General features: G+C 31.9%; 3 protein-coding genes across 9 annotated transcripts; 1 reads left to right on the top strand and 2 right to left on the bottom strand.

The window, feature by feature from the left end:
* The first annotated feature begins 1,164 nt into the window (after positions 1-1,164).
* On the top strand, positions 1,165-12,436 carry LOC105283491 (endoribonuclease Dcr-1). 2 transcript variants are annotated; one of them, XM_011346293.3, is made up of 25 exons: positions 1,165-1,349; positions 2,097-2,235; positions 2,454-2,529; positions 2,660-2,775; positions 2,919-3,078; positions 3,151-3,446; positions 3,522-3,884; positions 3,972-4,126; positions 4,210-4,451; positions 4,647-4,830; positions 5,385-5,563; positions 5,814-5,965; positions 6,076-6,217; positions 6,381-6,611; positions 6,683-6,862; positions 6,940-7,153; positions 7,453-7,628; positions 7,714-7,892; positions 7,971-8,224; positions 8,327-9,528; positions 9,613-10,185; positions 10,432-10,663; positions 10,754-10,974; positions 11,061-11,226; positions 11,319-12,436. In XM_011346293.3, exons 3-25 carry the CDS (start codon positions 2,470-2,472, stop codon positions 11,567-11,569), a joined length of 5,928 nt encoding a protein of 1,975 aa, XP_011344595.1. In that variant the 5' UTR covers positions 1,165-1,349; positions 2,097-2,235; positions 2,454-2,469; the 3' UTR covers positions 11,570-12,436. The 2 variants fall into 2 exon arrangements, with proteins under 2 accessions (XP_011344595.1, XP_011344594.1); XM_011346292.3 differs by lacking the exon at positions 1,165-1,349 and adding an exon at positions 1,363-1,766.
* On the bottom strand, positions 12,125-15,216 carry LOC105283490 (GATOR complex protein NPRL3). Its single transcript, XM_011346291.3, has 7 exons — positions 14,718-15,216; positions 14,346-14,617; positions 14,182-14,277; positions 13,883-14,101; positions 13,474-13,807; positions 13,113-13,289; positions 12,125-13,043 (listed from the first exon to the last, which is right to left on the bottom strand). Exons 1-7 carry the CDS (start codon positions 14,877-14,879, stop codon positions 12,672-12,674), a joined length of 1,632 nt encoding a protein of 543 aa, XP_011344593.1. The 5' UTR covers positions 14,880-15,216; the 3' UTR covers positions 12,125-12,671.
* A 1,189-nt stretch (positions 15,217-16,405) lies between these two features.
* LOC105283493 (KH domain-containing, RNA-binding, signal transduction-associated protein 2) lies at positions 16,406-23,122 on the bottom strand. 6 transcript variants are annotated; one of them, XR_003406868.1, is made up of 11 exons: positions 22,912-23,122; positions 22,160-22,281; positions 21,971-22,087; positions 21,601-21,913; positions 21,245-21,359; positions 21,034-21,159; positions 20,518-20,594; positions 18,996-19,092; positions 18,774-18,900; positions 16,654-16,768; positions 16,406-16,560 (listed from the first exon to the last, which is right to left on the bottom strand). XR_003406868.1 is itself a non-coding variant. In XM_026971604.1 (10 exons), exons 1-9 carry the CDS (start codon positions 23,120-23,122, stop codon positions 18,804-18,806), a joined length of 1,275 nt encoding a protein of 424 aa, XP_026827405.1. In that variant the 3' UTR covers positions 17,348-18,526; positions 18,774-18,803. The 6 variants fall into 6 exon arrangements, 3 of the variants coding, with proteins under 3 accessions (XP_026827405.1, XP_026827401.1, XP_026827408.1); XR_003406870.1 differs by lacking the exon at positions 18,774-18,900; XM_026971604.1 differs by lacking the exons at positions 16,406-16,560; positions 16,654-16,768 and adding an exon at positions 17,348-18,526.
* Between the last annotated feature and the right edge of the window lie 829 nt (positions 23,123-23,951).

The raw sequence follows: 23,951 nt of genomic DNA, 5'->3' as shown, positions 1-23,951 counted from the left end.
AGTGAGCTGAGAATATGGACCAAAGTGCACGAAATATATGATTATTAGTTCTTGGTTTGGCCGTTGGTACCTGATGGCGCTGATATCTTGGATCGCACAATGGCTGCCCATTAGCAGTCCATAGGTATATAGTCAAAGGAATATTAAATTCTATGAATGAAAGTAACGTACATTCTGCAAGGGAAGATTAGACCGATCAGACTTTGGAAATATCACATAGTGATGGTAATAATTTTTTGTCGTTTCATGAAATAGTCGTGAATTATAATAAATCTAAACAATTTGAAATTCAGAATCAAAATGAGATGCCCGAAAATCTACGCTATTATCTGCACCAGGAAGTTATCAAAATGAAAGTCAATCCTATCGCTTTTTGGAATCACTATCCGCAATCCACGTTATCAAAAATTGCAAAGCGATATTTAACTGTTATAGCCACCTCTGTTCCTTCAGAACGTCTTTTTTCGAGAGCAGGCAATATAATGGTTGATTCTAGAAATAAACTCAGTACTTTACACCTGCAGCAACTACTTTTTTTAAATTCTCTATCACTTGAAAAGTGGAGAATCTAAAAAATAATTTCACTAATTGTATTCTTTGTATTGTGTCAGTTCGTTGTGTTTGTTGTATTCGTTCGTTGTATTACGTTTTGTTGTATTTTAATATTAAAATATATATAATAAATATTTATAATAAATATGAAATTTTGTTACTATGCATTTTGTTACTTTGCATTTTATCACTTAAAAGTGTTATACTAAATTCTCAAAATAATTTAAATTATAAAAATTATAGTGTACATAGTTTAAACAAAATAGAATTTTACTGACATCTGGAATGTATCGATACTTAGAGTATCGATATTTTTGATTCGATATTTTAGGTGTATCGATATTTCGGCTTTTGATACGTATCGATACCGTGTATCGATATTTCGGCTTTTGATACATATCGATACTGTGTATCGATATTTTGAGTTGTATCGCCCATCCTTACACTGAAACGTCGACGCTGGAAATTCGACGCTGAATCTATTGGCGCACTATTGGCGCGATTTGATCACGTGACCTGTTTTGACGCTAAAAATGAGCGTCGAGCGTCAGCATGAAAAAGCACCTTAAAAGACATGCGAACCGTTGTCACGTCGGGATTGGTTGAGGGTGCAATGCCACGTAGAGGAAAAGAAGTATAGTGGGGATAACCTATCAGAACGTTTCTCCTTCATTCCGTTCCGCTTTTATATGACTGGGGTCTCTGGCTATTACTCATAAGAGGCGCGTGTTTTTGAATAAGTCTTTGAAAATTTAAGCGTGTTAAATTACTATTTTTCCAATCATAAAGGGGCATAGGTAAGTAAACTTCTATTAACTAAAATCAGTAATCATTTTATTACGGTAAATCAAAACCTCCCGTATCCCCAGTAAACCCGATGAATGCAGGATGACTAAAAAATAAATAGGAGCTAATGTAAATTGTTACATTCATATTGTAGAGGCGTAAATAAACCACTTCTTTTTATTTATAATATTTTTAAATTAATTCATTTAACCTAGATGTAACAGTTGTGGTGTTTTACCCCTCATCTTGCTAACAATAAAGATGTTTTGTTGTTGCGTGAAAAGTTAGGTTAGGATTCAATTGCAGAGTGTGTGCAAGGACTCGAGATCGCATCGTGTTTTATTTAAACCAGTCGTGATTTGTAATACCAAAAACAAACATAGAATGGCGCAAAATAGATTAGAAAGAATCAGGCCAATAAATATTAAGTGAGCATATACATTATAATACATAATCCTCTTTGATGTAAGAATCAAATTAGTAGTAAACAACTACGGGCAAAATTGCCGTGAAATATTTTACTAACGGGAAATTTAAGCCAAATTAAATTGAAAAATTAAATGAAGATTTGAATGTGATTTGTAAACGTTTTTATATTGGTGTTGATATTTGTCTGTCTTTATTTAAGTTCACAAAAAAGAGCCTATAAAATAGATCTATAAAATAGATTTTATATGTTAGAAAATCTTTTGTCTCGTCAATATAGATATTGATTGGCTGTTTAAATTTATTAAATATCTTTCATTTATTTGTTTTAGTACTATTTGTATTTTAATATAAAATGAGTATGTGCTTAGCCTCTAGAGCTAAGAACAGATAAAATAATAAAAACAATAAAAAGATAGCAGGAAGAGAAAAGCAGAAACGTGATATATAAAAAACAAGAAGAAGAAGGAGGTAAACATTTCTATATTAATGTTTTGTTTTTGTCTATCTTAATGCACAGTAATATCTAACCTAAATAGTAAAATAGATGTGTTCTTACAAATATTTTATTGTATTGTAATAAATTAATGTAAATTATGTTTTTATAATCATATTTTCTAATAAATTATTTATATAATCATCAGAAAACTATTGAGTAAAGTAATTGTAACAATAATTCTATAATGTAGAGAAGCAGTAGATTCCATGGCATTTCCACTAAACGATCAGGTCTATACAAAGTCCTTTACTCCCAGGGAGTATCAAGTAAGTTATTTTGATATAACTAAAGTTTTAAAAGTGCAAGAAGCTATATAAAATGGTATATGAATTGTTACATCTCGTAATTATTACATGAATATATCCAGAACTAATCTTTGGGAGCAATTATTTGTAGGTGGAGCTTCTTTATGCAGCAAAGGAAAGAAACATAATTGTATGTCTGGGAAAAAATTCTGAGCAAACTTTTCTCGCTATAAAATTGATTCAAGAATTTGCTACTAACAATAGGAGGTAATTATATAAATATCAGATGTTACGAAATACGTGAGATGTTACAAGATTTGAACTTTCAGATGAAATATGTTAAATTGGTAAATTCAACATTGAAATTGGCATACAACACTTACTACATGTATTTGAATTTGTTTGTACAGATTAATAACCGAGGGTGGAAAGCGGGCAATGTACATATTGAATGATGAAGATAAATGCGTAATAATAGGAACTTACATAAAGCAATTAACTGATCTGAAAGTATTAGCATGTGATTCTGATATACTTAAGGAATTTGTTGACAGCGTCGAAAGTTCTCACGTAAGATAATCATTTACTAAGTATATCTTAAAACAATATTTTTCCCCGCATTTTATTTTATTTTATCCACAGGTATTAGTAGGAACACCAAAAGTTTATGCACAACTAATGACAGAAAGCAAGCTTTTACCGTGTCACATAAATCTAGTCATAGTGGACGAGTGCCATAAGTCTATCGAAGACAGCAATCTAAAGTTTATCCTTCGAACTTTCTTATTGTGTGACAATGTTCCTAGAATAATTGGCTTGGCAGTACCAGTGTTTAATTTGACGCAAGAACCTGGGAGATTAGGCCTAGAAATAGAAAAAGTAGAAGCTGCCTTTCAGTGCGGAGTAGAAACTGCTAATGACATCCTTTCAATAATACGGTAAATTTTATTATTTAGTAACTATAATATAACTGTTTAGTAGTTATTCTTACGCAGTAGGAATTGAAATTACAGATATAGCCCAAAACCAAGAGAATATGTTGTGGAATATGCGAAAGGAGAAAAGGGAAATTTATACGATACGCTCGAAAGTTGCGTACTGCATGCTATTGAATTTTTACGTGACCATCGATATGATCCAATGGAGATTTACACTGAGGAATTTTATGAGGACATTCAGAAAATTCCTGATCCTATACAAAAGCCATTTGAGATGCTGCAAGATTTCTTGCACATATTAGAAACTCTTGGTCCATGGTGCGCAGATCGTGCTGCTCTAGCATTATTAATTTTAACGGAAAAATTGAAAATCAAAACTCCTTATGAAAGACATTATTTATTATTAAATATGATGACAACTGTTTTTATAAAAATTCGGTAAGAATATATACTATAATAAGAATATCCACACTCTTATAATCGGGAATCGAATAATGAAATAAATATTAAACTTATAAATTTCAGTGCTCTTTGTGATAATGAATTTCAACATTTATCTGAAAAGGAGAAGATATATCAATATAGTACGCCAAAAGTTCACCGATTATTACAAATCTTAAAAACTTATACTCCTTTTTATACTAAAGAGATTAACACTCCGGAAAAAAAGATAAATGCTGGTAAAAATCTTTTATATAACGTATCAGATATATAGTAATGTATCTAAATGTGTGTCTCTTTTCAAATATGTTACATCTTGCAGATGTTGATGTTAAAAATTGTGTTACGAAAAGTGACAGAGACGCTTCTTTGTCGAGGATTGAGGAAAAACCAGCGGCACACTCTAAAAAGTTTAGAACTAATTGGAAATTTAATGATGATAATTATAAAAGGACATCTAAATCGCAACGTCATCCATGCAACACTATGGATCCTGATCTACTCTGTGGAGTAATTTTTGTGGATAAAGGATTTACAGCTAAAGTTGTATTTTATTTATTAAATGTACGTGTATATCTACATATATAGAGGATGATTTAGACACTACTCGTGCCGACTCACAAATGTGACGTCACAGGAAAAAATTTTTATTACTATGGGCACGAAAATTAATTATTAGCGATGATTCTGTTTTTCGATAATTATGAAGCATCATTTAGTTATTGATTCTAACATTAATCTTGTGACTTATATGTACAGGAAATAAGTAAGCACGATGAAGATTTGCATTTTCTATCACCTCTTTATACGATCGAAAGAAATACCGATGACATTGGTTATGCAAGAGATTTAGAAATGGAATATAGAAAGCAGGAAGAGGTCTTAAAGCGATTTAGAATTCATGAATGTAATTTATTGATTTCCACTTCGATTTTAGAAGAAGGTTTGTGTAAAAAAATTATCTTTAATATGTTATTAAGTGGTTTTAAAAAATCTACTTCAAAAATAGATTCAAAAGCAAACGAAATAGTAGTAATCTATATGAACATAATTCCATCAATTTACACACGCACATACACACATTCATTGCCATAATGGTCATCGGCAACTAACACCAAGTTTTTAAGAAATTGATTTCCATTTACTGCAATGATCACTGATAAGTGACATATGTTAATATTATAACATTTACAATATAATACTTACAGCAATATTATTTATATTTTATATATTATGCATATACAGATAATGACTTTAATAATAACAGAAAAGCATAACGAAAACAAAGTGCATTTGTATAAAAAATTTAATATTTTTATTTATTAAAATTTTACAAATGATTATGTGAAGATATTACGGTTAATCTTGATAATCTGTTTGGCATTTGGAAAAGTTAGTTAAATTGTGGCGAAAATGTGTTAAAAAATATCGCGTACCACATGTTACAATATTTATTATGTATAAATAATGTTTCTTTTTACCTTATATTTTTCACAGGTATTGACATTCCAAAATGTAATTTTGTAATGAGATATGACTTTCCTAGGAATTATCAGTCATATGTACAATGCAAGAGCAGAGCAAGAGCTATAGATGCATTGCATGTATTATTGGTACCGCAAGAAACGTCTAAGGAATTGATATGGCAATTAGCTCAATATCAGTATATAGAAAAGGTATATAACGTGCAGAACTTCATTTCAGAATTCATCTTGTAAAATTTTGTAGCCTCCTGTGAAGACAGTAATTCATTGCATCTCACTTTGCATTCGGGCTTACCTAAGTCACGATATTCCATACGTTTTATTTATTTTATTCATGAACTTCAGTGTGTACCAGTTTTATTATCAACCTTTAAATGTGGTTCATTATCTGTGCCAACTTCAATTGAAAATTGTAATGGAAGAGCATCAATCTATTTTGTAGACTTTATTATTAAAATGTTCTAATAAAGAGTTAACTGAAGAAGAAGAGAACGAAGCAGATATGTACACTGCGATGATACCACATTACAAGCCACTTGATGGTGCTGATGCTCCTAAAGTAACTTTTAATTCTGCTATCTCGTTGGTTAATAGGTAACGTACCATGATACCATTTATGTTATTAATAAGCAAACGATAAATAAGTAACGTTAGAATACCATTTAATAATTGTTGCTCTGACGAGGACACTTTAAATCGTGCAGGTATTGCGCAAAATTACCAAGTGATACTTTCACGAGATTAACACCAGAGTGGTCTATCAATACGGTAAAGATTAACGATACAGGAATGTATACTTGTTCGTTACGACTTCCCATAAATTCACCATTAAAGTATGTAGTTACGGTAAGTGTCTTTATATTTGTGTTATTATGTATGTTGCATTGCAAAATCATCCAATATCCTTTTAATGACAGTTTTATTGGTCATTGATAGTTTGAAGATAATGTTATATAAATGATTTATTGACAATATCTCATATCTTATTCTCTATTTATTTATGTTCCAGTCATACCCAATGCCAAATAGAGCGATGGCTAGGCGTATGGCTGCTTTGCAAATGTGCATTGACCTACATCAAGAAAACGAAATAGATGATAACTTGTTACCCATTGGGAAGGAAAATTTTAAAGCTAAACCCGAAGATGCTGAAGTACCTGCTCTGCCAGACGAAAGTAGAGTTGATTTTTCAGAAGCCAGACCCGGAACGACAAAGCGCCGACAATATTATTATAAAAAGGTTCTATTTTATTTCCCCAATAATATTCTCTTCTGATATGTCGTGCTTATCATTGATATTATTCTTTCCAGACAGCTGAAGCATTGATGGACTGTAGACCGATAGTTGGCACGCCATCTTATTTGTATCACATTAATATGGTACTAAGTTGCCCTTTGCCTGAGGAACAAAATACACGAGGCAGACGTATTTATCCACCTGAAGAGTCAGCTATCGGATTTGGTATACTTACATTAAAAGAAATACCCAAGGTAACAATTTCTCAGTTTCGTTTTTTAAAATTTCCTATACTTCAACCATGTATTTAATGTTTCACCCTTTTTTACAGTTGTGTCCGTTTCCTATTTATACTAGGTCGGGCGAAGTTCATGTGCAATTAAAGCTTAGTAAAGAAAGTGTAATTTTGAACGAGGTTCAGCTAGAAAAGATTGACACTTTTCTCAATTATACTTTTACAAACGTTTTAAGATTGCAAAAGTATTTAATGCTGTTCGATCCAAATGCTTCAGAAAATTCATATATAATTGTACCAGTAAAGATATGTAAGTATAAATCAATATCGAAAAGCAGATTAACATAAGTAAATTCAAAAGTTCAAACAATTTTTAAAACAAATTTTGCTTTCTTAACACAAAGACGAATATAAATTTAGAGTAAGATCTGTATATAATATATGATATATACAAAACGATATAGATTTTCACAATATTTGTTTAAAACATGTTTATTTAAGTAAGGTAATTACTACATAGAAATTGTAAACTAATATTACGATTTTTTTTATTATTTGAATCGCACTTTTGTAAAACGTAATATGAGATCGAACGTTTTTTACTCGTAGCAGATAAAGGCTCGGACGTTAGCGTAGACTGGGATTTTTTGGAGTGCATTTATCAGAATCGGAATGCAGTACCAACCAAGGTCCCAGAAGAAGAAAGGAAAACTTTTAAATTTGATTCGTCCAAGTATCACGATGCTGTGATTATGCCGTGGTACAGAAGTCAAGATCAACCACAGGTATACATAGATTTATATTTACATACGCAATAGCGTAAATTCTTCTTTATGTTACTCTTGACGAGTACTCTTTCTTTTTTTTCAGTATTTCTATGTAGCGGAAATTTGTACGAACTTGAATCCAAAGTCTTCTTTTCCCGGACACGATTATAGCACTTTCGAAGAATATTACTTGAAGAAGTACGGTATACAGATACAGAATCTAGAGCAATCGTTGTTAGATGTAGATCATACATCGGCTAGATTAAATTTTCTAACGCCTAGGTGAGGTCTGTGAAGAAGCTACGTATTAAAGCATACTTGATTCCTTAGGTAATACTTAATAAATTATTCATATTCTAGATACGTAAATCGCAAGGGTGTCGCGTTGCCAACGAGCAGTGAGGAAACGAAGCGTGCGAAAAGAGAAAACTTGGAACAGAAGCAGATTCTCGTTGCCGAGTTATGTGCTATTCATCCTTTTCCAGCGTCCTTGTGGAGACAGGCGGTCTGCCTGCCCTGTATACTGTACAGAATTAATGCTTTGTTGCTCGCTAATCAAATACGATGTCAAGTCGCACAAATGATAAACTTGGGTCAAGAAAATTTGAATTCAGGTATAATCACAATATAATCGGGATAATTTCAGTGGCAATAAAATTAAGAAAAACAATAATTATGATAAATCTCTCAAATAATTACTCAAGAATATATTTCAGATTTTGAATGGCCGGCATTAGATTTCGGGTGGAGTTTGGCGGAAGTATTAAAGAGATCAAAGGAAACGGAAAAGGCAAAGCAGACTAAAAGTGAAAATGTGCAATGCAACGCGTCTTCGAACAATGTGATCTCTAATAAATGCCAAAATATATTAGATCAGGAGAATAATAAAGAAAAGGCGTCGTTCAATGAAACTGACAAGCCAATTGAATTGGAATCTGACGGTACTGATAAAACTGATGAGGCTAACGAAGAGATCGATCAGAAAAGTAATGAATTAGAGATCGGCACCTGGTCAAATGACATGGCATGGTCAAATGATATAGCGATTGATTCCATAAACTATGATGCAGAAAATCTGAAATCGTTCCCCTTGAATGTAACGGTCTTGCCGCAAGACTTCGGTTGGAACGATATCCGGTACGGTTCACCAACATGCGAATCCGATTTCGACGGTTACGAATCGGATGACATATACAGCGATGGCTTTGCGGATACGTCCGACGAGAGTGAGGACGAAAGTAGAGGTTTAAAGATTTCCTACATGGGGGAAAATGTTGCCGAGGCAGTGGAAGATGAAAAACAGATATGCAAACAAGAGATCAACAAGAAGATCTTGGATCTTTTGGAAACGGAGAAGAACTATGACAATAATTTCTGGATGTACGCGGAAAAGGATGAGGAGGTGTTACTCATGAAGCATAAAGAAGCGCATTATGAGTTTACTAAGAAGAAGGAGCGTGACATAATGAACGATGGCACTTTCATATCTTGTGATTCTGAAATCATGATGAAAAGGAGGAACTCTCTGAGTTGTCAGATCGACAAAGAACAGCCGAACTGTAAGCACGAGGAATACACCAAAACCATTGTAAAGAAATTTATTGACGAAGTATTAAATAAGGAGCCTAGTAAATCTACTCAATCGGTAAAAAAAGAAATTAGTATGCAAAACAAAATCAGTTACTTAGATAACGAATTCTTTAGTTTCGATTATCAACCAGAATTAAAAGGCCATCCAGGGCCAAGTCCTAGTTTAATCTTGCAAGCTTTAACGATGTCTAATGCGAATGACGGCATTAATCTGGAGCGATTGGAAACGATCGGCGACTCGTTCCTTAAGTACGCTATAACGACATATTTGTATTGCACATACGATAACATCCATGAAGGAAAACTTAGTCATTTAAGGTCTAAGCAGGTAAATCAAGACCTGTTTTTTTATCAAAGATTTAAATAACACGGCTGTTTAAATATTTTATTAAATTTTGTTCATGTATTTCAGGTTAGTAATTTAAATCTATACAGACTTGGAAGACAGAAAATGCTTGGTGAGAGTATGATAGCGACTAAATTCGAACCACATGATAACTGGTTGCCTCCGTGCTATTACGTTCCCAAGGAACTTGAGCAAGCGCTAATCGAATCTGGTGTTCCTTCAACCTTGTGGAATCAGGCTGATATTCCCACTTTGCAAGCTGTAAATCCCAGTGAGATAACTCAGCTGGTTAAAGAAACTGAAGAGAAACTTGTTATCATGAAAAGCGAATTGGACAAAAACGAAAGTAGACTGTCAAATACTTTGGATAATCTTCGATGTTTCATACCTTACAATTTAATTACGCAACACAGTATCCCAGATAAAAGTATCGCGGATTGCGTGGAGGCTTTAATAGGAGCATATTTAATTGCATGCGGGCCCCGTGGCGCGCTTCTCTTTATGACTTGGCTGGGAATTCACGTTTTGCCGGCTAAAGAGATTTGCGTGGTAAGCGAAAATGAGCCAGAAGATAGAATACCTGGTAGTACGCCGTACGTTAAGGAATTTGATGAAAGCGACGAGACTACTTGGACTCAAGTGAGTAATTTATTTTTCACAAACTCTAAAAATGAGTACAAAATAGAAAAAAAAACATGGGTGCAAAATATCAAGCTTTAGAATCGCGATTCTATCCAACATGTTTGTTATCTTTCGAGCTGCAGCACATATTGAGAGTAAAAGATATTTTTCAACGTGTTATTTTAAAAACGAACGTTACTACGTTTATTTGTATAGAATGTAATTGATGCATGTACATCGTATTTCAATTGAACTTAATTTCAGATGTATTACGGAAAATTGGAAGAACCACAAAATCCGTTACTCAGATACATTCCTGATCCAGAAAACGAATTGCACATGATGCTCGATGGCTATGAAGAGTTGGAAAAAAATATAGGCTACAAATTTCGTGATAGTAGTTATCTCTTACAAGCATTTACACACGCTTCTTATCAGCCGAACAGATTAACGGATTGTTATCAACGTTTGGAATTTCTCGGTGATGCTGTGTTAGGTAAAATTTTCGTTGATTAAGCCATGAAGGTCTAATCAAGTGAGAGCATAATTTCAATAGATTGTATGAAAATTATATTTTATGTTTTAGACTATTTGATAACCAGACATTTATATGAGGATTCCCGACAGCACTCGCCGGGTGCTTTAACAGATTTAAGATCCGCTTTAGTTAATAATACGATATTCGCTTCTTTAGCCGTGAGATGTGGATTCCATAAATACTTCCGTCATCTCTCTCCTGGTCTAAGTGTGGTGATAAATCGGTTTGTTAGAATACAGGAAGAAAATGGACATTCCATTAGCGAAGAGGTACACACTGATAAACTGATTATTAAACATACGATTAAATTTTCTTCACTTATGTAACATAAGAATGAATATATTATATTTTCTAGTATTATTTAATTGGTGAAGACGAATGCGAGGAAGCTGAAGACGTAGAAGTACCAAAGGCATTGGGCGATGTTTTCGAATCATTAGCTGGTGCTATTTATTTGGACAGCGGAATGTCCCTCGATGCAGTTTGGAGCGTTTATTACGCGATAATGAAATCGGAAATTGGTAATATTATCATATAATTAAAATAACTGTTTACAATATATAATTTATTTTAAACACACATATGTATATATCTATGCATTTTATCATTTTAGAACAATTTAGCACGAATGTTCCCAAGTCACCAATCCGCGAGTTATTAGAATTAGAACCTGAAACAGCGAAATTCGGAAGACCCGAGAAACTAGCCGATGGTCGTAGAGTTCGAGTAACCGTAGATGTGTTCGGTAAAGGTTCCTTTAAAGGAATCGGACGAAATTATAGAATCGCAAAATGTACAGCAGCAAAATGCGCCTTGAAGAAATTGAAAAGCAAAATGCAAAATTATTCAAAGCCGAAACTGTGACAAAGTATGTAGTTAATAAAAAAAAGGAATGTAAGAATATATAGAAACTTTTATTTTATACATACTTCAAAATTGTTGTTTTCATAAGCATATTTATGCATTTACATTTTTTTATCTGAATGCATACTATATGTCAGTGCAACAATATAAATGATCCAGGAAAAAATCTAGGAAGATATAAATCTTAACGATCAAACTTTTATGCGCGATTAATCGCGATTAATTGCGTTGACAGTTAACAAATTGATATAACATGATGTATGATGAATAAATAATCGAACTATATTTACACGTGACTGATGTAAAATATAAAAGAGAGATAACAATGATATGATAACTTAAGATAGTTTTTTTCAGAACATTCAGTACTATACTTTCTTTCTCTTATCTCTTTGACAATAACGTTAATTAATACAATACAATTATGTTACAGAAAACGTTTTCTTTTTTTACTTATTTTTCTGATCTATTTTTCGTACGTGTGTAACATGTAATGTAGCAAAAAAAGAATATATTTTTGTTATCTTAACATGTTAGGATAGAAAAATTTCTTGATAAGTAAATAAACCATTGTTTATATGTCTCATTTTTCTGAAATATTTTACATAACATTGTCGTATCATTAACTGAAACTTCTAGTCATAGATGACTTCTAATGAAAGTCTTGATACATGTGTAATTGAAAATTAATTCAGAGATGATTCTATATAAGACCTTCGCACAAAAATAAAAAAATGGTTTCATAGTTTTGCGATCCTTTTTCGATTGTACAGAGATTGTTCTCTCTCCCTACGAAATAAGCATATTATCTAAGAGTAATCTTGTACCTTTTATGAGTGTTTCGAGAATAAATAAAATATTTTGTAATAATATGCTAACTTAAGACATTTTATTTCAGAACAATCAACGTTATATTTCCTTTGTTTTCTCTCGCGTATAAGTTTTTAATCTTAATAGTTATAAAAACACAGGTAATATTTTTACTAATTGCTTTAGGAACATCTAAACAGTCTTCTATATATCCGTACTTGTTTGCCTTTTATTTGAGAATGTTTTAAATATTTCTGAAGAGAGTTACTTTTTTTAATCATACAATCTCAAATCAAGTATTTAGTGGACTATAAAAGAGCGCTATCGCGGGATCCTCGCTCTCGGAAATAATTAATACATCTCGGAACTTGTCAAGAAGTTGTAACAGTTGCGATCTGCGAATGTTCTCCAAGTACATGATCTCCTCTAAATGATAGCTGCCATTAAAATAGCCAAGGCGACACAACCTGTCGAGTGACTTCCTGTCATCGGAAGGAATCTCGTAATCTTCCGATTGATAGTCATATAGCGCATCCTCTTTGTCCGTGAGTGATAACTCTTCTTTGATTTCGGTAGGTGTTCCTTTTGGTGTGTCATTCAAACTCCATGTACTTTCACTTCCTTCTATCGTGCTCGTGCCATGTGTCTCTTGATCCTTTATATCCTGATATAGAGCATAAAATAGAAGCGTTACATATAAGAAAGCTTAATAACAAGTTACGTTATGACGTACCAGCGATAAACGGCCATACGTTGCTGGTACATATCGCACGTACGTGTGCAACTGTATCAGCAAATGATTTTTCAACAGCCATATTATTATCTTTACTAATTGCGTTTGCTGCTGCGGTTGACTCAATGGATTTAACTTTTGGCTAATAGAAGTTGGTAGCGAGAAATCGCTGATCACCTAAGAGAACGCGAATGCAACATCCATAAAAGTTTTATCAGCCTTCACGTATGTAATCGACAGAATTTTACATGTATTACAAATCGATTATTTTCAATACAGTTATTGCAGAAGCTCTTAATTAATATGTGATATAATAACAGAATTAACAAAACTAAAATAAAAATAATTACTATGCGCATACCTGAAGTAAACAAAGTCCTGGGAATTGTTCAGAGAAAGAGTCTAACAATTGACTGGTCAAAACGGCATCGGGTGAGACAACGTAGATATTGCTCTCACATAATGGGTAAATTATCATAGCTTTTGCCCAATAAATTAAATGACCAGTTAGCTGAAACACCTGCGCGAGCGTCAGATCGGAATCTGCCGCTAAGGTTTGCAGACTTTTTAGTGGATTGTACATCTGAATTAAACGCTTAAGAGCCGGAGAGCAATCTATTTGTAGAGATTCCAATAAGTCTAACGGCTCAGTTAGTAAAAGTATTCCATGATAAGGCCTTAAACTGTTCAGACACCTGTAAACAATATCTAGTTATACATATATATGTATATACACACGCGCGCGCGCGCACATATAATATATGACAAACCTGTCTATGATTTCAGGCTCAATGAGCACACCTTTCTTATGCGATTGGTGCACTTTTTGAGGCAGACAGAAGCGCACTTGAATCCACTTGTTAATCATGATATTCACTATGCCAGTAGAGCTGAGATTACTGAATACAGATTTTAAGCCACGCGCAAGTGAGCTTCTTTGAAGGATTAATTCGTATGACGATTCGTCACAATCACTTTCGCCCTCAGATCTAAATAGATAGTGTACAACGTCTACAATATCATGTGCATTTGCGAAAGAGAACAAGAGAGAGTGATTTTATTTCTTTACCTCCCAGCAATTTCATCGTGCGTAGACACCATGATCTTTATCTCCTCCGTAAGAAAGCCACATCTTTTTTCTTCGTGTCTCAATGCTATGCCTAATCTAAACGTGTCAAAGTATCATCACATATCCCTCCTACAAATACAATATTTCTATAGAAATAGCGTTACCTTTTGCTTAAATCGTAGTAACATCGCACTATCGAATGACTTGCTTGTGCTTGTAGGGCGAACACAATATTGAAAAGCATGGAAGAATTCACTTCCTTTAGGCCCCGTGAAGGGACCAGAGTTGGATGTCCTACGAAACGAACGTCATTCACTTTTAATTCGAATTTCTGTTCACACAACTCTGGCTTTACGGCAAATAAAGTGGACAGAACTTCGTCCATTAAACCGGTCAGATTTCCATTACTTATATTTGATGTTGGAAGTGGTAGAGACTATTGAACAAAAAACAGAATTCGTAATTAAATTAATTGTACAAATAGCAAGACATGTAGATTGTAAGTATGCTGTAAGTGAAATAATAATGCAGATTACCTGCAACAAGTCTTCTGTATTGGTCAATGAATAAGGATTCTTTCGTTTAGTGTACTGATTTGAATCTTTTACATGATCTGTCACATGTGGATATCGAAACAACAATCTGTCACCCTTGCTGTCACTTTTTACTAAAATTATACTCAACGGATTGATTGCCATGTCTTGTTAATCAACTGAATCTTTTAATGAATGACAAGTTAAGATTCATTTAGAACGAACAACACCGATAAACCGATTGTGCCCAACTGTAGCTCATCATATACGGTTAGAACCAATATAGAACAACAAACAACCAAACAAATACATTCATTTTTGAGATAGTACTAAAGATCGTCAATTATGGATAGACTTTGTTAATTATAAAAGAGATCTCGGGATGTTCGAAAGAATCGAGGAGTAATTGCGTTATCGATTGTTTTCTTGTAAACTCGTTTTTTTGAAGCGCATTTGTTGACACTACTTTCACAAAATCGAACTTAAACCAAGCTTCTTCTTCTTCCAATATACTGGCACCGGATAGACTGAGCCCGTCCATACGGCCGTAAACATGAGCGCAAATAGAAGGGCATCTCAACAGCAATTAGGTCGCCATTCGAGTTAGAAGAAAAGGAGGGAAATTCAAATTTAAAGGTTGGATTCAGTATAAAAGGAGCAAAACTATGAAATTTTTTTATTTAATTTATTGTTTTATCATTAGTTTGAATGCACTCTACTTTAAAGTTTAAATGCTTATAACTTTTGGTAGATGCATTTTTTAACGAATGTCCCAGATAAAGTTTACTTGTTTTTTTTTACCATAGAATCCAAATATGTAACATTTTATATTCCATTTGCAATTATGAAGTTACTCTCACCTTCCTTCGAGGGGGTAAAGTTTTGTTTATACAGGGTGTCCCGGGTTTTAACCGACAAACTGCGGGAGCATATTCTACTAGTGGAAATAAGAAAAAATTCTTATATCGAGTTTGCTTAGAAATGCTTTATTACAAAGTTATAAACCAATATTGAAAAGAAATATGAGATAAGTAACAACGGATTTTTTCACAAAAATAAAAATTATGTACGCAATGATTTAGTGACGCATTTCAAAATGTTGTCCTTGCACATCGATACAAGCTAGACATCGACGTAGTACAGAATTTGTTACAGTACGACATTCCTGAAAATTTTGTTGCATCTCAGTAACTGAATTAGTAATTCGTTGCTTTAAATCTATCTGGTACTCTCCTGTTAGGAAATCTACGTTGATACTCTCGTACGGCAGCTCGTGCATTTCCGTCACAGAATCCGTACACGAAATGAATATCAGTGTATTCCTCATTTGAAAACACTTTTGGCATTCTGATAGTAATTGCTAGTTGACACGACGATTGAAATCTAACAGCTACTGTTGTGAAAGTAACAATCATACTGAATCGTTTCAACATAGTGAACATGAATACATGTGAATACACATAACATAAACATCTTCGACCTTCCAAATTCTACACTATGTTCCGTTGTTACTTATCTCATATTTCTTTTCAATATTGGTTTATAACTTTGTAATAAAGCATTTCTAAGCAAACTCGATATAAGAATTTTTTCTTATTTCCACTAGTAGAATATGCTCCCGCAGTTTGTCGGTTAAAACCCGGGACACCCTGTATAGGTAGAAAGAGCCCTGGAATACATGAAACTTTCTCATGAACAACTTTTTGATAAGACAAATATTTTTAGAGTTGTAATACTTTACGTGGGACACCCTCTGTGTGTGCGTGTGTGTGTATAAGTTCATATTCTATAATTATCATCCACAAATTATACTCCCAGGGATATTGCTTATCCATTTCTATGCAACCTAAAAAATAGTTAAAAAATTGTTAATTGTAATTCTACATGTATTTTTAACATTAATATATATAGCAAATTATTAAAAATAAAAAATGCTTACGTTATCATCTTTAAACTTTATTCATGATTAACTCCATCATAATTGGTGGAACCAAAAATATCTCACTCCATGGAACCAAGAACGTGATTCCGAAATATTCATAATCTTTATCTACCTATTTAAAATGTATAAACATCAATTAAAACAATGAAATATAAGGAAACATGATTTATAATATTTCTAAATTTTTATATAACAAATAATTATAATTTTGTAAAAATTGCGTTATATACATATATCACATATTTTATTATATATGTGGGTTTTATTATCCTTGCTATATTTATAAGAAATTATTTTGTAATTGATTTTTTTTATACACTTTTTATTCTATTTATTTTATTATTAATCCATATTCGACTCAAATTTCATTTTATATTTTATCTAATCGCTCAATATAACATGTTGATCTATTGAAGATATTTCAAGCATAACTGTTTTCTTAGGAAAACTTTTTGAAAACAGCGTCCTTATAAATTATTTTAATATATTACATATTATATTCATTATTTAATATGTTACAATAAATCTATGCAATAATTATCCTTATCACGTTATAATCTATCAAAGTTTTCATACGATTTCATTACATAACTGGTGGGATAAAACTGCATATAGAGATATGCAGAATTATGTTGAAGGTTTAACACTTATTGGTTGGGAAATCTATTTTGATATTTTTCTAAACAAAGCATTTCATGTAATATTATGTTATATTTATTTCAATTTACGAGAATTACATGTGTTACACAGGGTAAACATATTAATAATATTTTAATAAAGCGACAAATTAATGACAGATTTTGTTTATGCATTACACATATAATTTCAGTATAATTTTAAATATTTGTATGATTAGAATTATCAATTATAACACTAATTTATCATAATCTTGCATTTACTATGAAGTAAGTATGAATAAAACAAATCATTATTCTTAATATTTTTTTATATCCATATATCTATGTATTATGCATTTTAGTTTAATGAATAAAAATTATACATATTCAGCGGGCGATATATTATTGCGTTATATTATACCATAATAATGTTGCAATAATATAAATTTTCTTACATGACCAATTTATTGCTTAAATTATATTTTTAATTCTATATACCATTTAAAACGTTTAATTAATTGTTTTTCTCAATAAAAAAGTAGTATCAATAATTGAAACAAAATACTACTTCATTATAATATTTTAATACGAGTTTTCCAATTACATTTTGTTTGGAAGACATAAAACTATTATTGATACATTGGTCATAGAATAAAAGATTATTATTATGTGGATATTGTTAGTATTTGAATATTTTATTCAATCTATTTCCAAATATTCGCAAAAACATTTAAGTACATTTCTAAAAGATCGTTGGAAGATTATGAAGATTATGAAGATTCTAATTTATATTTAATTTGTAACATACATTTGTGTATAATATATTGAGTACACAAGTAATTTCATTTTTGATGAAATTTTATATTTTATCATTCCAGTTTTTCGCATTAAATGCGATTTTATTTTACTTCATCTTAGCTGTTCAACTAAGACACTAATTAAATCTCTCTATGGTCTACAAGTTTAAAGAAAAAAAAAAAAGAAACAGAGTTTATAGTTTGCAAAAAATTAGATCGCTAAAAAAATTATATTAAATTATAAATATATGATAAGCATATAAAATTAACAGTTAAAGGATTCAATAGGCGTTTAAATTGTATAATAAAAAAATTATTTTTTATGCATATACTTGATTATGATAGTAGCATTGGTTTCACTTATGTTTTATACGTCAATTATGTTTTAATTACACTGCATTTCTATTTATGTATTTCTGTTTATCCAGTGGCTGATTGCAAAAATTGATCTGAAAACTATCGAATTTATTATAAAAAAAGACTGAAAACGAAATTGGATTAATACGTACCGTTTAAAATTGAAATATATGAATAAAGTAAAAGAGAAAAACAAATAAAAAAGAGAGAAAAAGAATGATTAAACTATACATGGAAAGAAACTGAACAAGAAATGAAGAATTTTCTGATTGTTAAAACATGAAATTTCTATTGACATTAACTTACTCTTGTTAATTATTGTGAAATAATATTCGCGCGTCATTACCGTGATTAGCTTCCGTGCTTCCAAGGACGATTAAGGACGATTTCTTTCATTTAGAGGTTTCTGCATCGCAGGCATCATAGACCGCCGTGCATTAGGAAAGTTACTTGCCAATGGATTAGCGATAACGCTATGAAATAATAATGTAAGAAAAACATTTAGAGAAGAATATGAATATGATTATGATTAAACAAATTTAATTGATGATTTTTTGTAGATGTTTACTTGGAAGGTCGTGTATACGGAGTGGTGCGGTAGCGCGAAACTGTGCCTGACGTCGTTGTAGTCTTGTATGATTTCCAAGCGCGGCTCGACGACTCCTCTGCGAATTTCATGGAGATGCGCTTTAATTATTTTTATTTGAACAAAATATCACGATAATCTCGTGAACAGTCTACGTACTAACATCTAAACATCGCTTATTTAATATTTCGTTTAAGTGATTTTACATTTACATTATTGTTTATTACATTTTATAGTTGCAGGAATAATCAATTGCTAAATCAATTAAGAAACAAAATTTACGTTAAGTAGCATTAAGATCAAAATATTCATTACTTTAATTTGAAATATACTATGTAACAAAATTGCTATTATATATACACGTAGTAATATAATCGTTATAAAATTAAATAATAAAAATTAATAATAAAAAGTACTAATTTTAAAGGTTCTATTATATTTAATCAAAATTTTATGAACAATATAATTGTGCTCATATAATATACAACCTAAAACGCGATTATTTGTGCGCATAACATTTGTTTTATAGTAGATGTATGTAAATGTTTTAATCTTTTTTTTGGTATTTAAACTTCAAGTACATTCTCGTTTTTAAATAGTTTTTAAGAATTGACATTGAAGTTTGTAAAACGTCATACGTTATGATTTAACAATAAACATAACTTTGAAATAGTGAACATGATGAGCAATGAAATGTTATATATGCTTCTCGTATTCATCAATACCTCCACCAACCAATATCTCCAAATATTGATCTTCCCTTTAGGACACTCTATATATATACCGACAACGGCGTTTTAGGTTCTGCTTGCCCATTTATTTATGACTGAATAAATATTAAATTCTTTCATTTATCCATTTTATTCAGCGCATTTTATTCAGTGTAAATTGCCAATTTTTTATTTAATGTTTCTAGCCCCTTTTATTTATTGTACTCAATATGAGGATGTTGAAGACTATTTAGAATAACTATATATAGATTAACACAATAAATAGCACGCACTCACGTACGCGCGCGCACACACACAAATAATAGATGCCTATATAATAAAAATTAAATTAAATTAACTAGTTTAATATTTAATATTTCATTAGAGTTTTTAATACTTTTAAGCATATAAACATTATATATTTAATGCTTTTCCAATAGTCATAACTTCTTTTTAATAACGATGATTATAAGCAACAATAAAAACATGTATAAGAAATTAATTTTTGATAATATTTAAGAAATATATTAAAGTTTCAGGACTATTAATCATAAAATTGAAATATATAATAATCTTAGCATGCAGCAATAAATGCTGCACATGCAGTTTAGTAAAATTATATTACTCCGTAGAAAATAATTTGGAAGTATTCATGTAAATAGATATTTTGTATGAAACTCTCAATCCAAAACTTTATTATTTCTGAAATGAAACCTTTCTATGCCATTTTTATTGTCATAAATTTATCTTCAATCCTATAGTTTATTAAATGTATAATAAACGTAACAGTTTACCTGGATAATCCGAAGATTCGTAATAATCATGCGAGGAATGCGGCGCCGAGTCGTCCTCATATTCATACGTGGTGTACCTTAAAGAATACGTATAGATTTTGTTAAATAGATACAAATCTATTTCGTATAGCAATTAATTTTGATACACATAAATATTGTGAAAAGAAATTTTTATAACTAAATTCTTATAATATGAAATTTTCTATTATATGTATTGCACACATATATACACAACTTCACCATAAAAGAGCAAAATTAGACTTATGCAACGTGTTAAAAAAATAATAGATACAATAAATTAAATAAGTATATTGTAATTATTATATATATTTTTTTAACACATTGCATAAGAGTCCTATGTGTATACACACACACACACACACACACACACACACACACACACACACACACACACACACACACACCACCCCACACCACACCACACACACATATATTATATATATATATATATATTGCCTTCTATTTTTATAATATATTAAACATTACAATACATACCCAGAACTGCCAGATGTATAATGACGATCGCCATATCGAGCAGTACTGGACATTGATCCATGATAATCATAATCATGATGCGATCCAGCACGATTGGTCGGAGGCGGAGGCGTCGGAGTTTCGTAACTAATAAAAGAAATTTAATACTTAACAGTTTTTCCATTTTACATTAATAGAGATTTTGATACACCGATGAATAACATAAGCTCACCCGTAACTTTGATCCATAGCAGCTCTTGCACGATCCAAGATTGAGAATACCTTTGATTTGGGCGGGACAGGTCGAGAAAGTGGCCCGCGGTTTGCGGGTGGTGGTGGAAGAATAGCTGCAAAATACGAAAACGATCAGTGTCTATTGAACACAAGTACATCTCTTTTATATTTATATATTTTTATATACAAATATATTTATAAATATATTTATTTAAATGGAAGAAATATCAATCGCATCTTTTTGTATCTTGACTTGTAGCGATCGATGGTATCAGATAAAATCAATATTACACTCAACATTTTTTAATTCTCTACATTTTTCAGGTTACTTTTAATTTTGCAATTTTGACAAACCTCTAGACGTTCTAGACATCGTCGGTCTCGTAGTGGATCTAAGTATACCACTAGCAGGACCTGTAGCACCCCTCATAGAAGGTCTTCGATCATCTGAAACTGGATCATCAGAGATATTCATCTCCATTTCACGCATTTGCTCTTGACGTATGTTGTCGTTGTTATCGGGAATCAAATATTTCCGCACTTCGGCTAGCGCAAAGGCAATGCGAGCATAGGCCTCTGCTGGCGGTGCTATAGCCGTGATCTCTACATGCAAGTCGTCAGAAAGATGCGCGTATTTTGGATCCAAAGAAGCGCGACACTCTTCTTCCTAGGATTAAAAGCGTTGATTCAATAACCTATTGTTTTTAATAATAAAAGACATTACCTTTTGCCTGTCCTTCATCGACCCTCTACCCAACACTGCCATCTTGCACATTGTTTCTTCTTGCAGACGTTTCATGGAATTGCCTTTTGGCCCCAGCAATTTTCCCACAAAATTAAACTAAATAAAAAAGTTATGTAATTGAAACAATATTTTGTTTAGAATATTGCAGCGAGTCAATTTCAGATCTACCTTGGGATGTTCACGAATAGGTACCAAAACTTTGACAGAAATGCGAACTGGTTTTTCACGATAAATATCCACATATTTTGGATCTCTCAATGGTTTTCCAATAGCTTGTGTTTTTTGAATTTCTATAAAATACATATTTCTTTTTGGCACAATAAAGTAAGTAATAGTTTATTATACATTATACTTTAATTAGATACACATTCTTTATTATTTTAATCACATAGATGCATTATATATAATGCAAATTAATAGAAGCTTTTCTAATAAAAATAATTTTAAGAAAATTAGGTTATGTAAATTAGGTTGTGTAAATTCAACATAAAAAATTTCAATTATTAGAAATAAATAAAGAGATACAAATTAATTTGGATATCTAATATTAATATAAAAAAGATCAATTACAGCAAACAGTTGTTTCTCAAATTATAAATTGTTTTTAAATTATATATATGTATACAAGCAAGTATTAATTTTTTAGTAAAATTATAAAAATATTTAATATGGAAAACTAAAAAAAATAATCTCTTTTTCTATCCCTCTTCCTCTCTACCAATAATAAAAATTATTTTCTAGTAAGATTTAAGTAAAATTTTTTACTTTCTGCAGATTAAATGAAAAAATGAAAATTTTTAATATAATTTAAGTTTTATTATCGATATTCGATGCAACAATGATTCATTATATATCAATATCTTTCCATTCAACCAGTGCCGGTCTATTTTATTATCAAGTGCAATAGAAGCATCTCTTACCTTGATCGAGCAACCGGATTGAATTGGGCCATTTTTGAGTGTCGAGCTCTATTTTTTCCTGTAAAAGCTCACGCACGTATTCTCCGACCTTGTCAATTTGATGTTCCTTTACATCGGATTCCTCCAGCATCCTAGGCTTAACGTCGGCGTCCTCGTCTCTTTGATACTTGTACTCACCGTTACTCGATCTATCCATATCCATGTTCGCCATAAATTCTTATCAACTTAAGCTTTACGTTATTTTATATTTTTAACTTCTTTTCCCGACGTATATTCGTGTTCTCAGAAATTCAGTATGAGTCAAAAGTTATTCTTCAATACACGATACTACAACAATTTATATGCCTCTCCGTAAAAAGCGTCTCTAAAATTTGTAATGGCTGATTCCTGAAACGCACAAACCGCACAAAATAAGAGTTTACGGCACATCCGTGTGATCACAGGGAGATCTCAGCAGGAAACTAGAGACCTTAAGCACAGTATAAGAAAGAAATAGTAGGCTCACTCTGCCAAAAAGCGTACTAACAATTGCTCTCGCGCATGATCGAATCGCAGAACAACATGGCGGCTACATGTGTACGGTATGTACGTTCCACTTGAGGCTCGCACCGACACGAGCGTCATTCTATCTTTATTCAATATTCAGCGAGCAATAAAGACAGAAAATGACGCTCGCGTCGTGTGAGCGCCAAGCGGAACGTACCCATAGTAGCTGTAACATGCATCTGTAACCTTTATTTGTTAAAATTCGATGAATGAATTCAGTATGAACGAAACGGTTTGCGATTGGTTACACCCCAATCACGCTTGAAGCGTAGCCAATCGCGAACCCGAGCTCGCAACCTGTAGTGTAATATGGCCTTTACGAGGATCGCGTGACCGCTTTTATTATCGATAAGTATCGACCGCTTTATCGAGTACATACAATCTGTATAACAAATGATCACAATTTAAACTTATTTATGAATCATGTCTTTTATCTATTATTTTTTATCATTTTGTATTTTTATCTATTATCTTTTTATCGCTGCCCACGCGCA

This window comes from Ooceraea biroi, chromosome 1, assembly GCF_003672135.1.
Source record: "Ooceraea biroi isolate clonal line C1 chromosome 1, Obir_v5.4, whole genome shotgun sequence".
Taxonomy (NCBI): domain Eukaryota; kingdom Metazoa; phylum Arthropoda; class Insecta; order Hymenoptera; family Formicidae; genus Ooceraea; species Ooceraea biroi.
The sequence above is the reverse complement of the archived record's forward strand: the minus strand, read 5'-3'. Positions and strand labels throughout refer to the sequence as shown.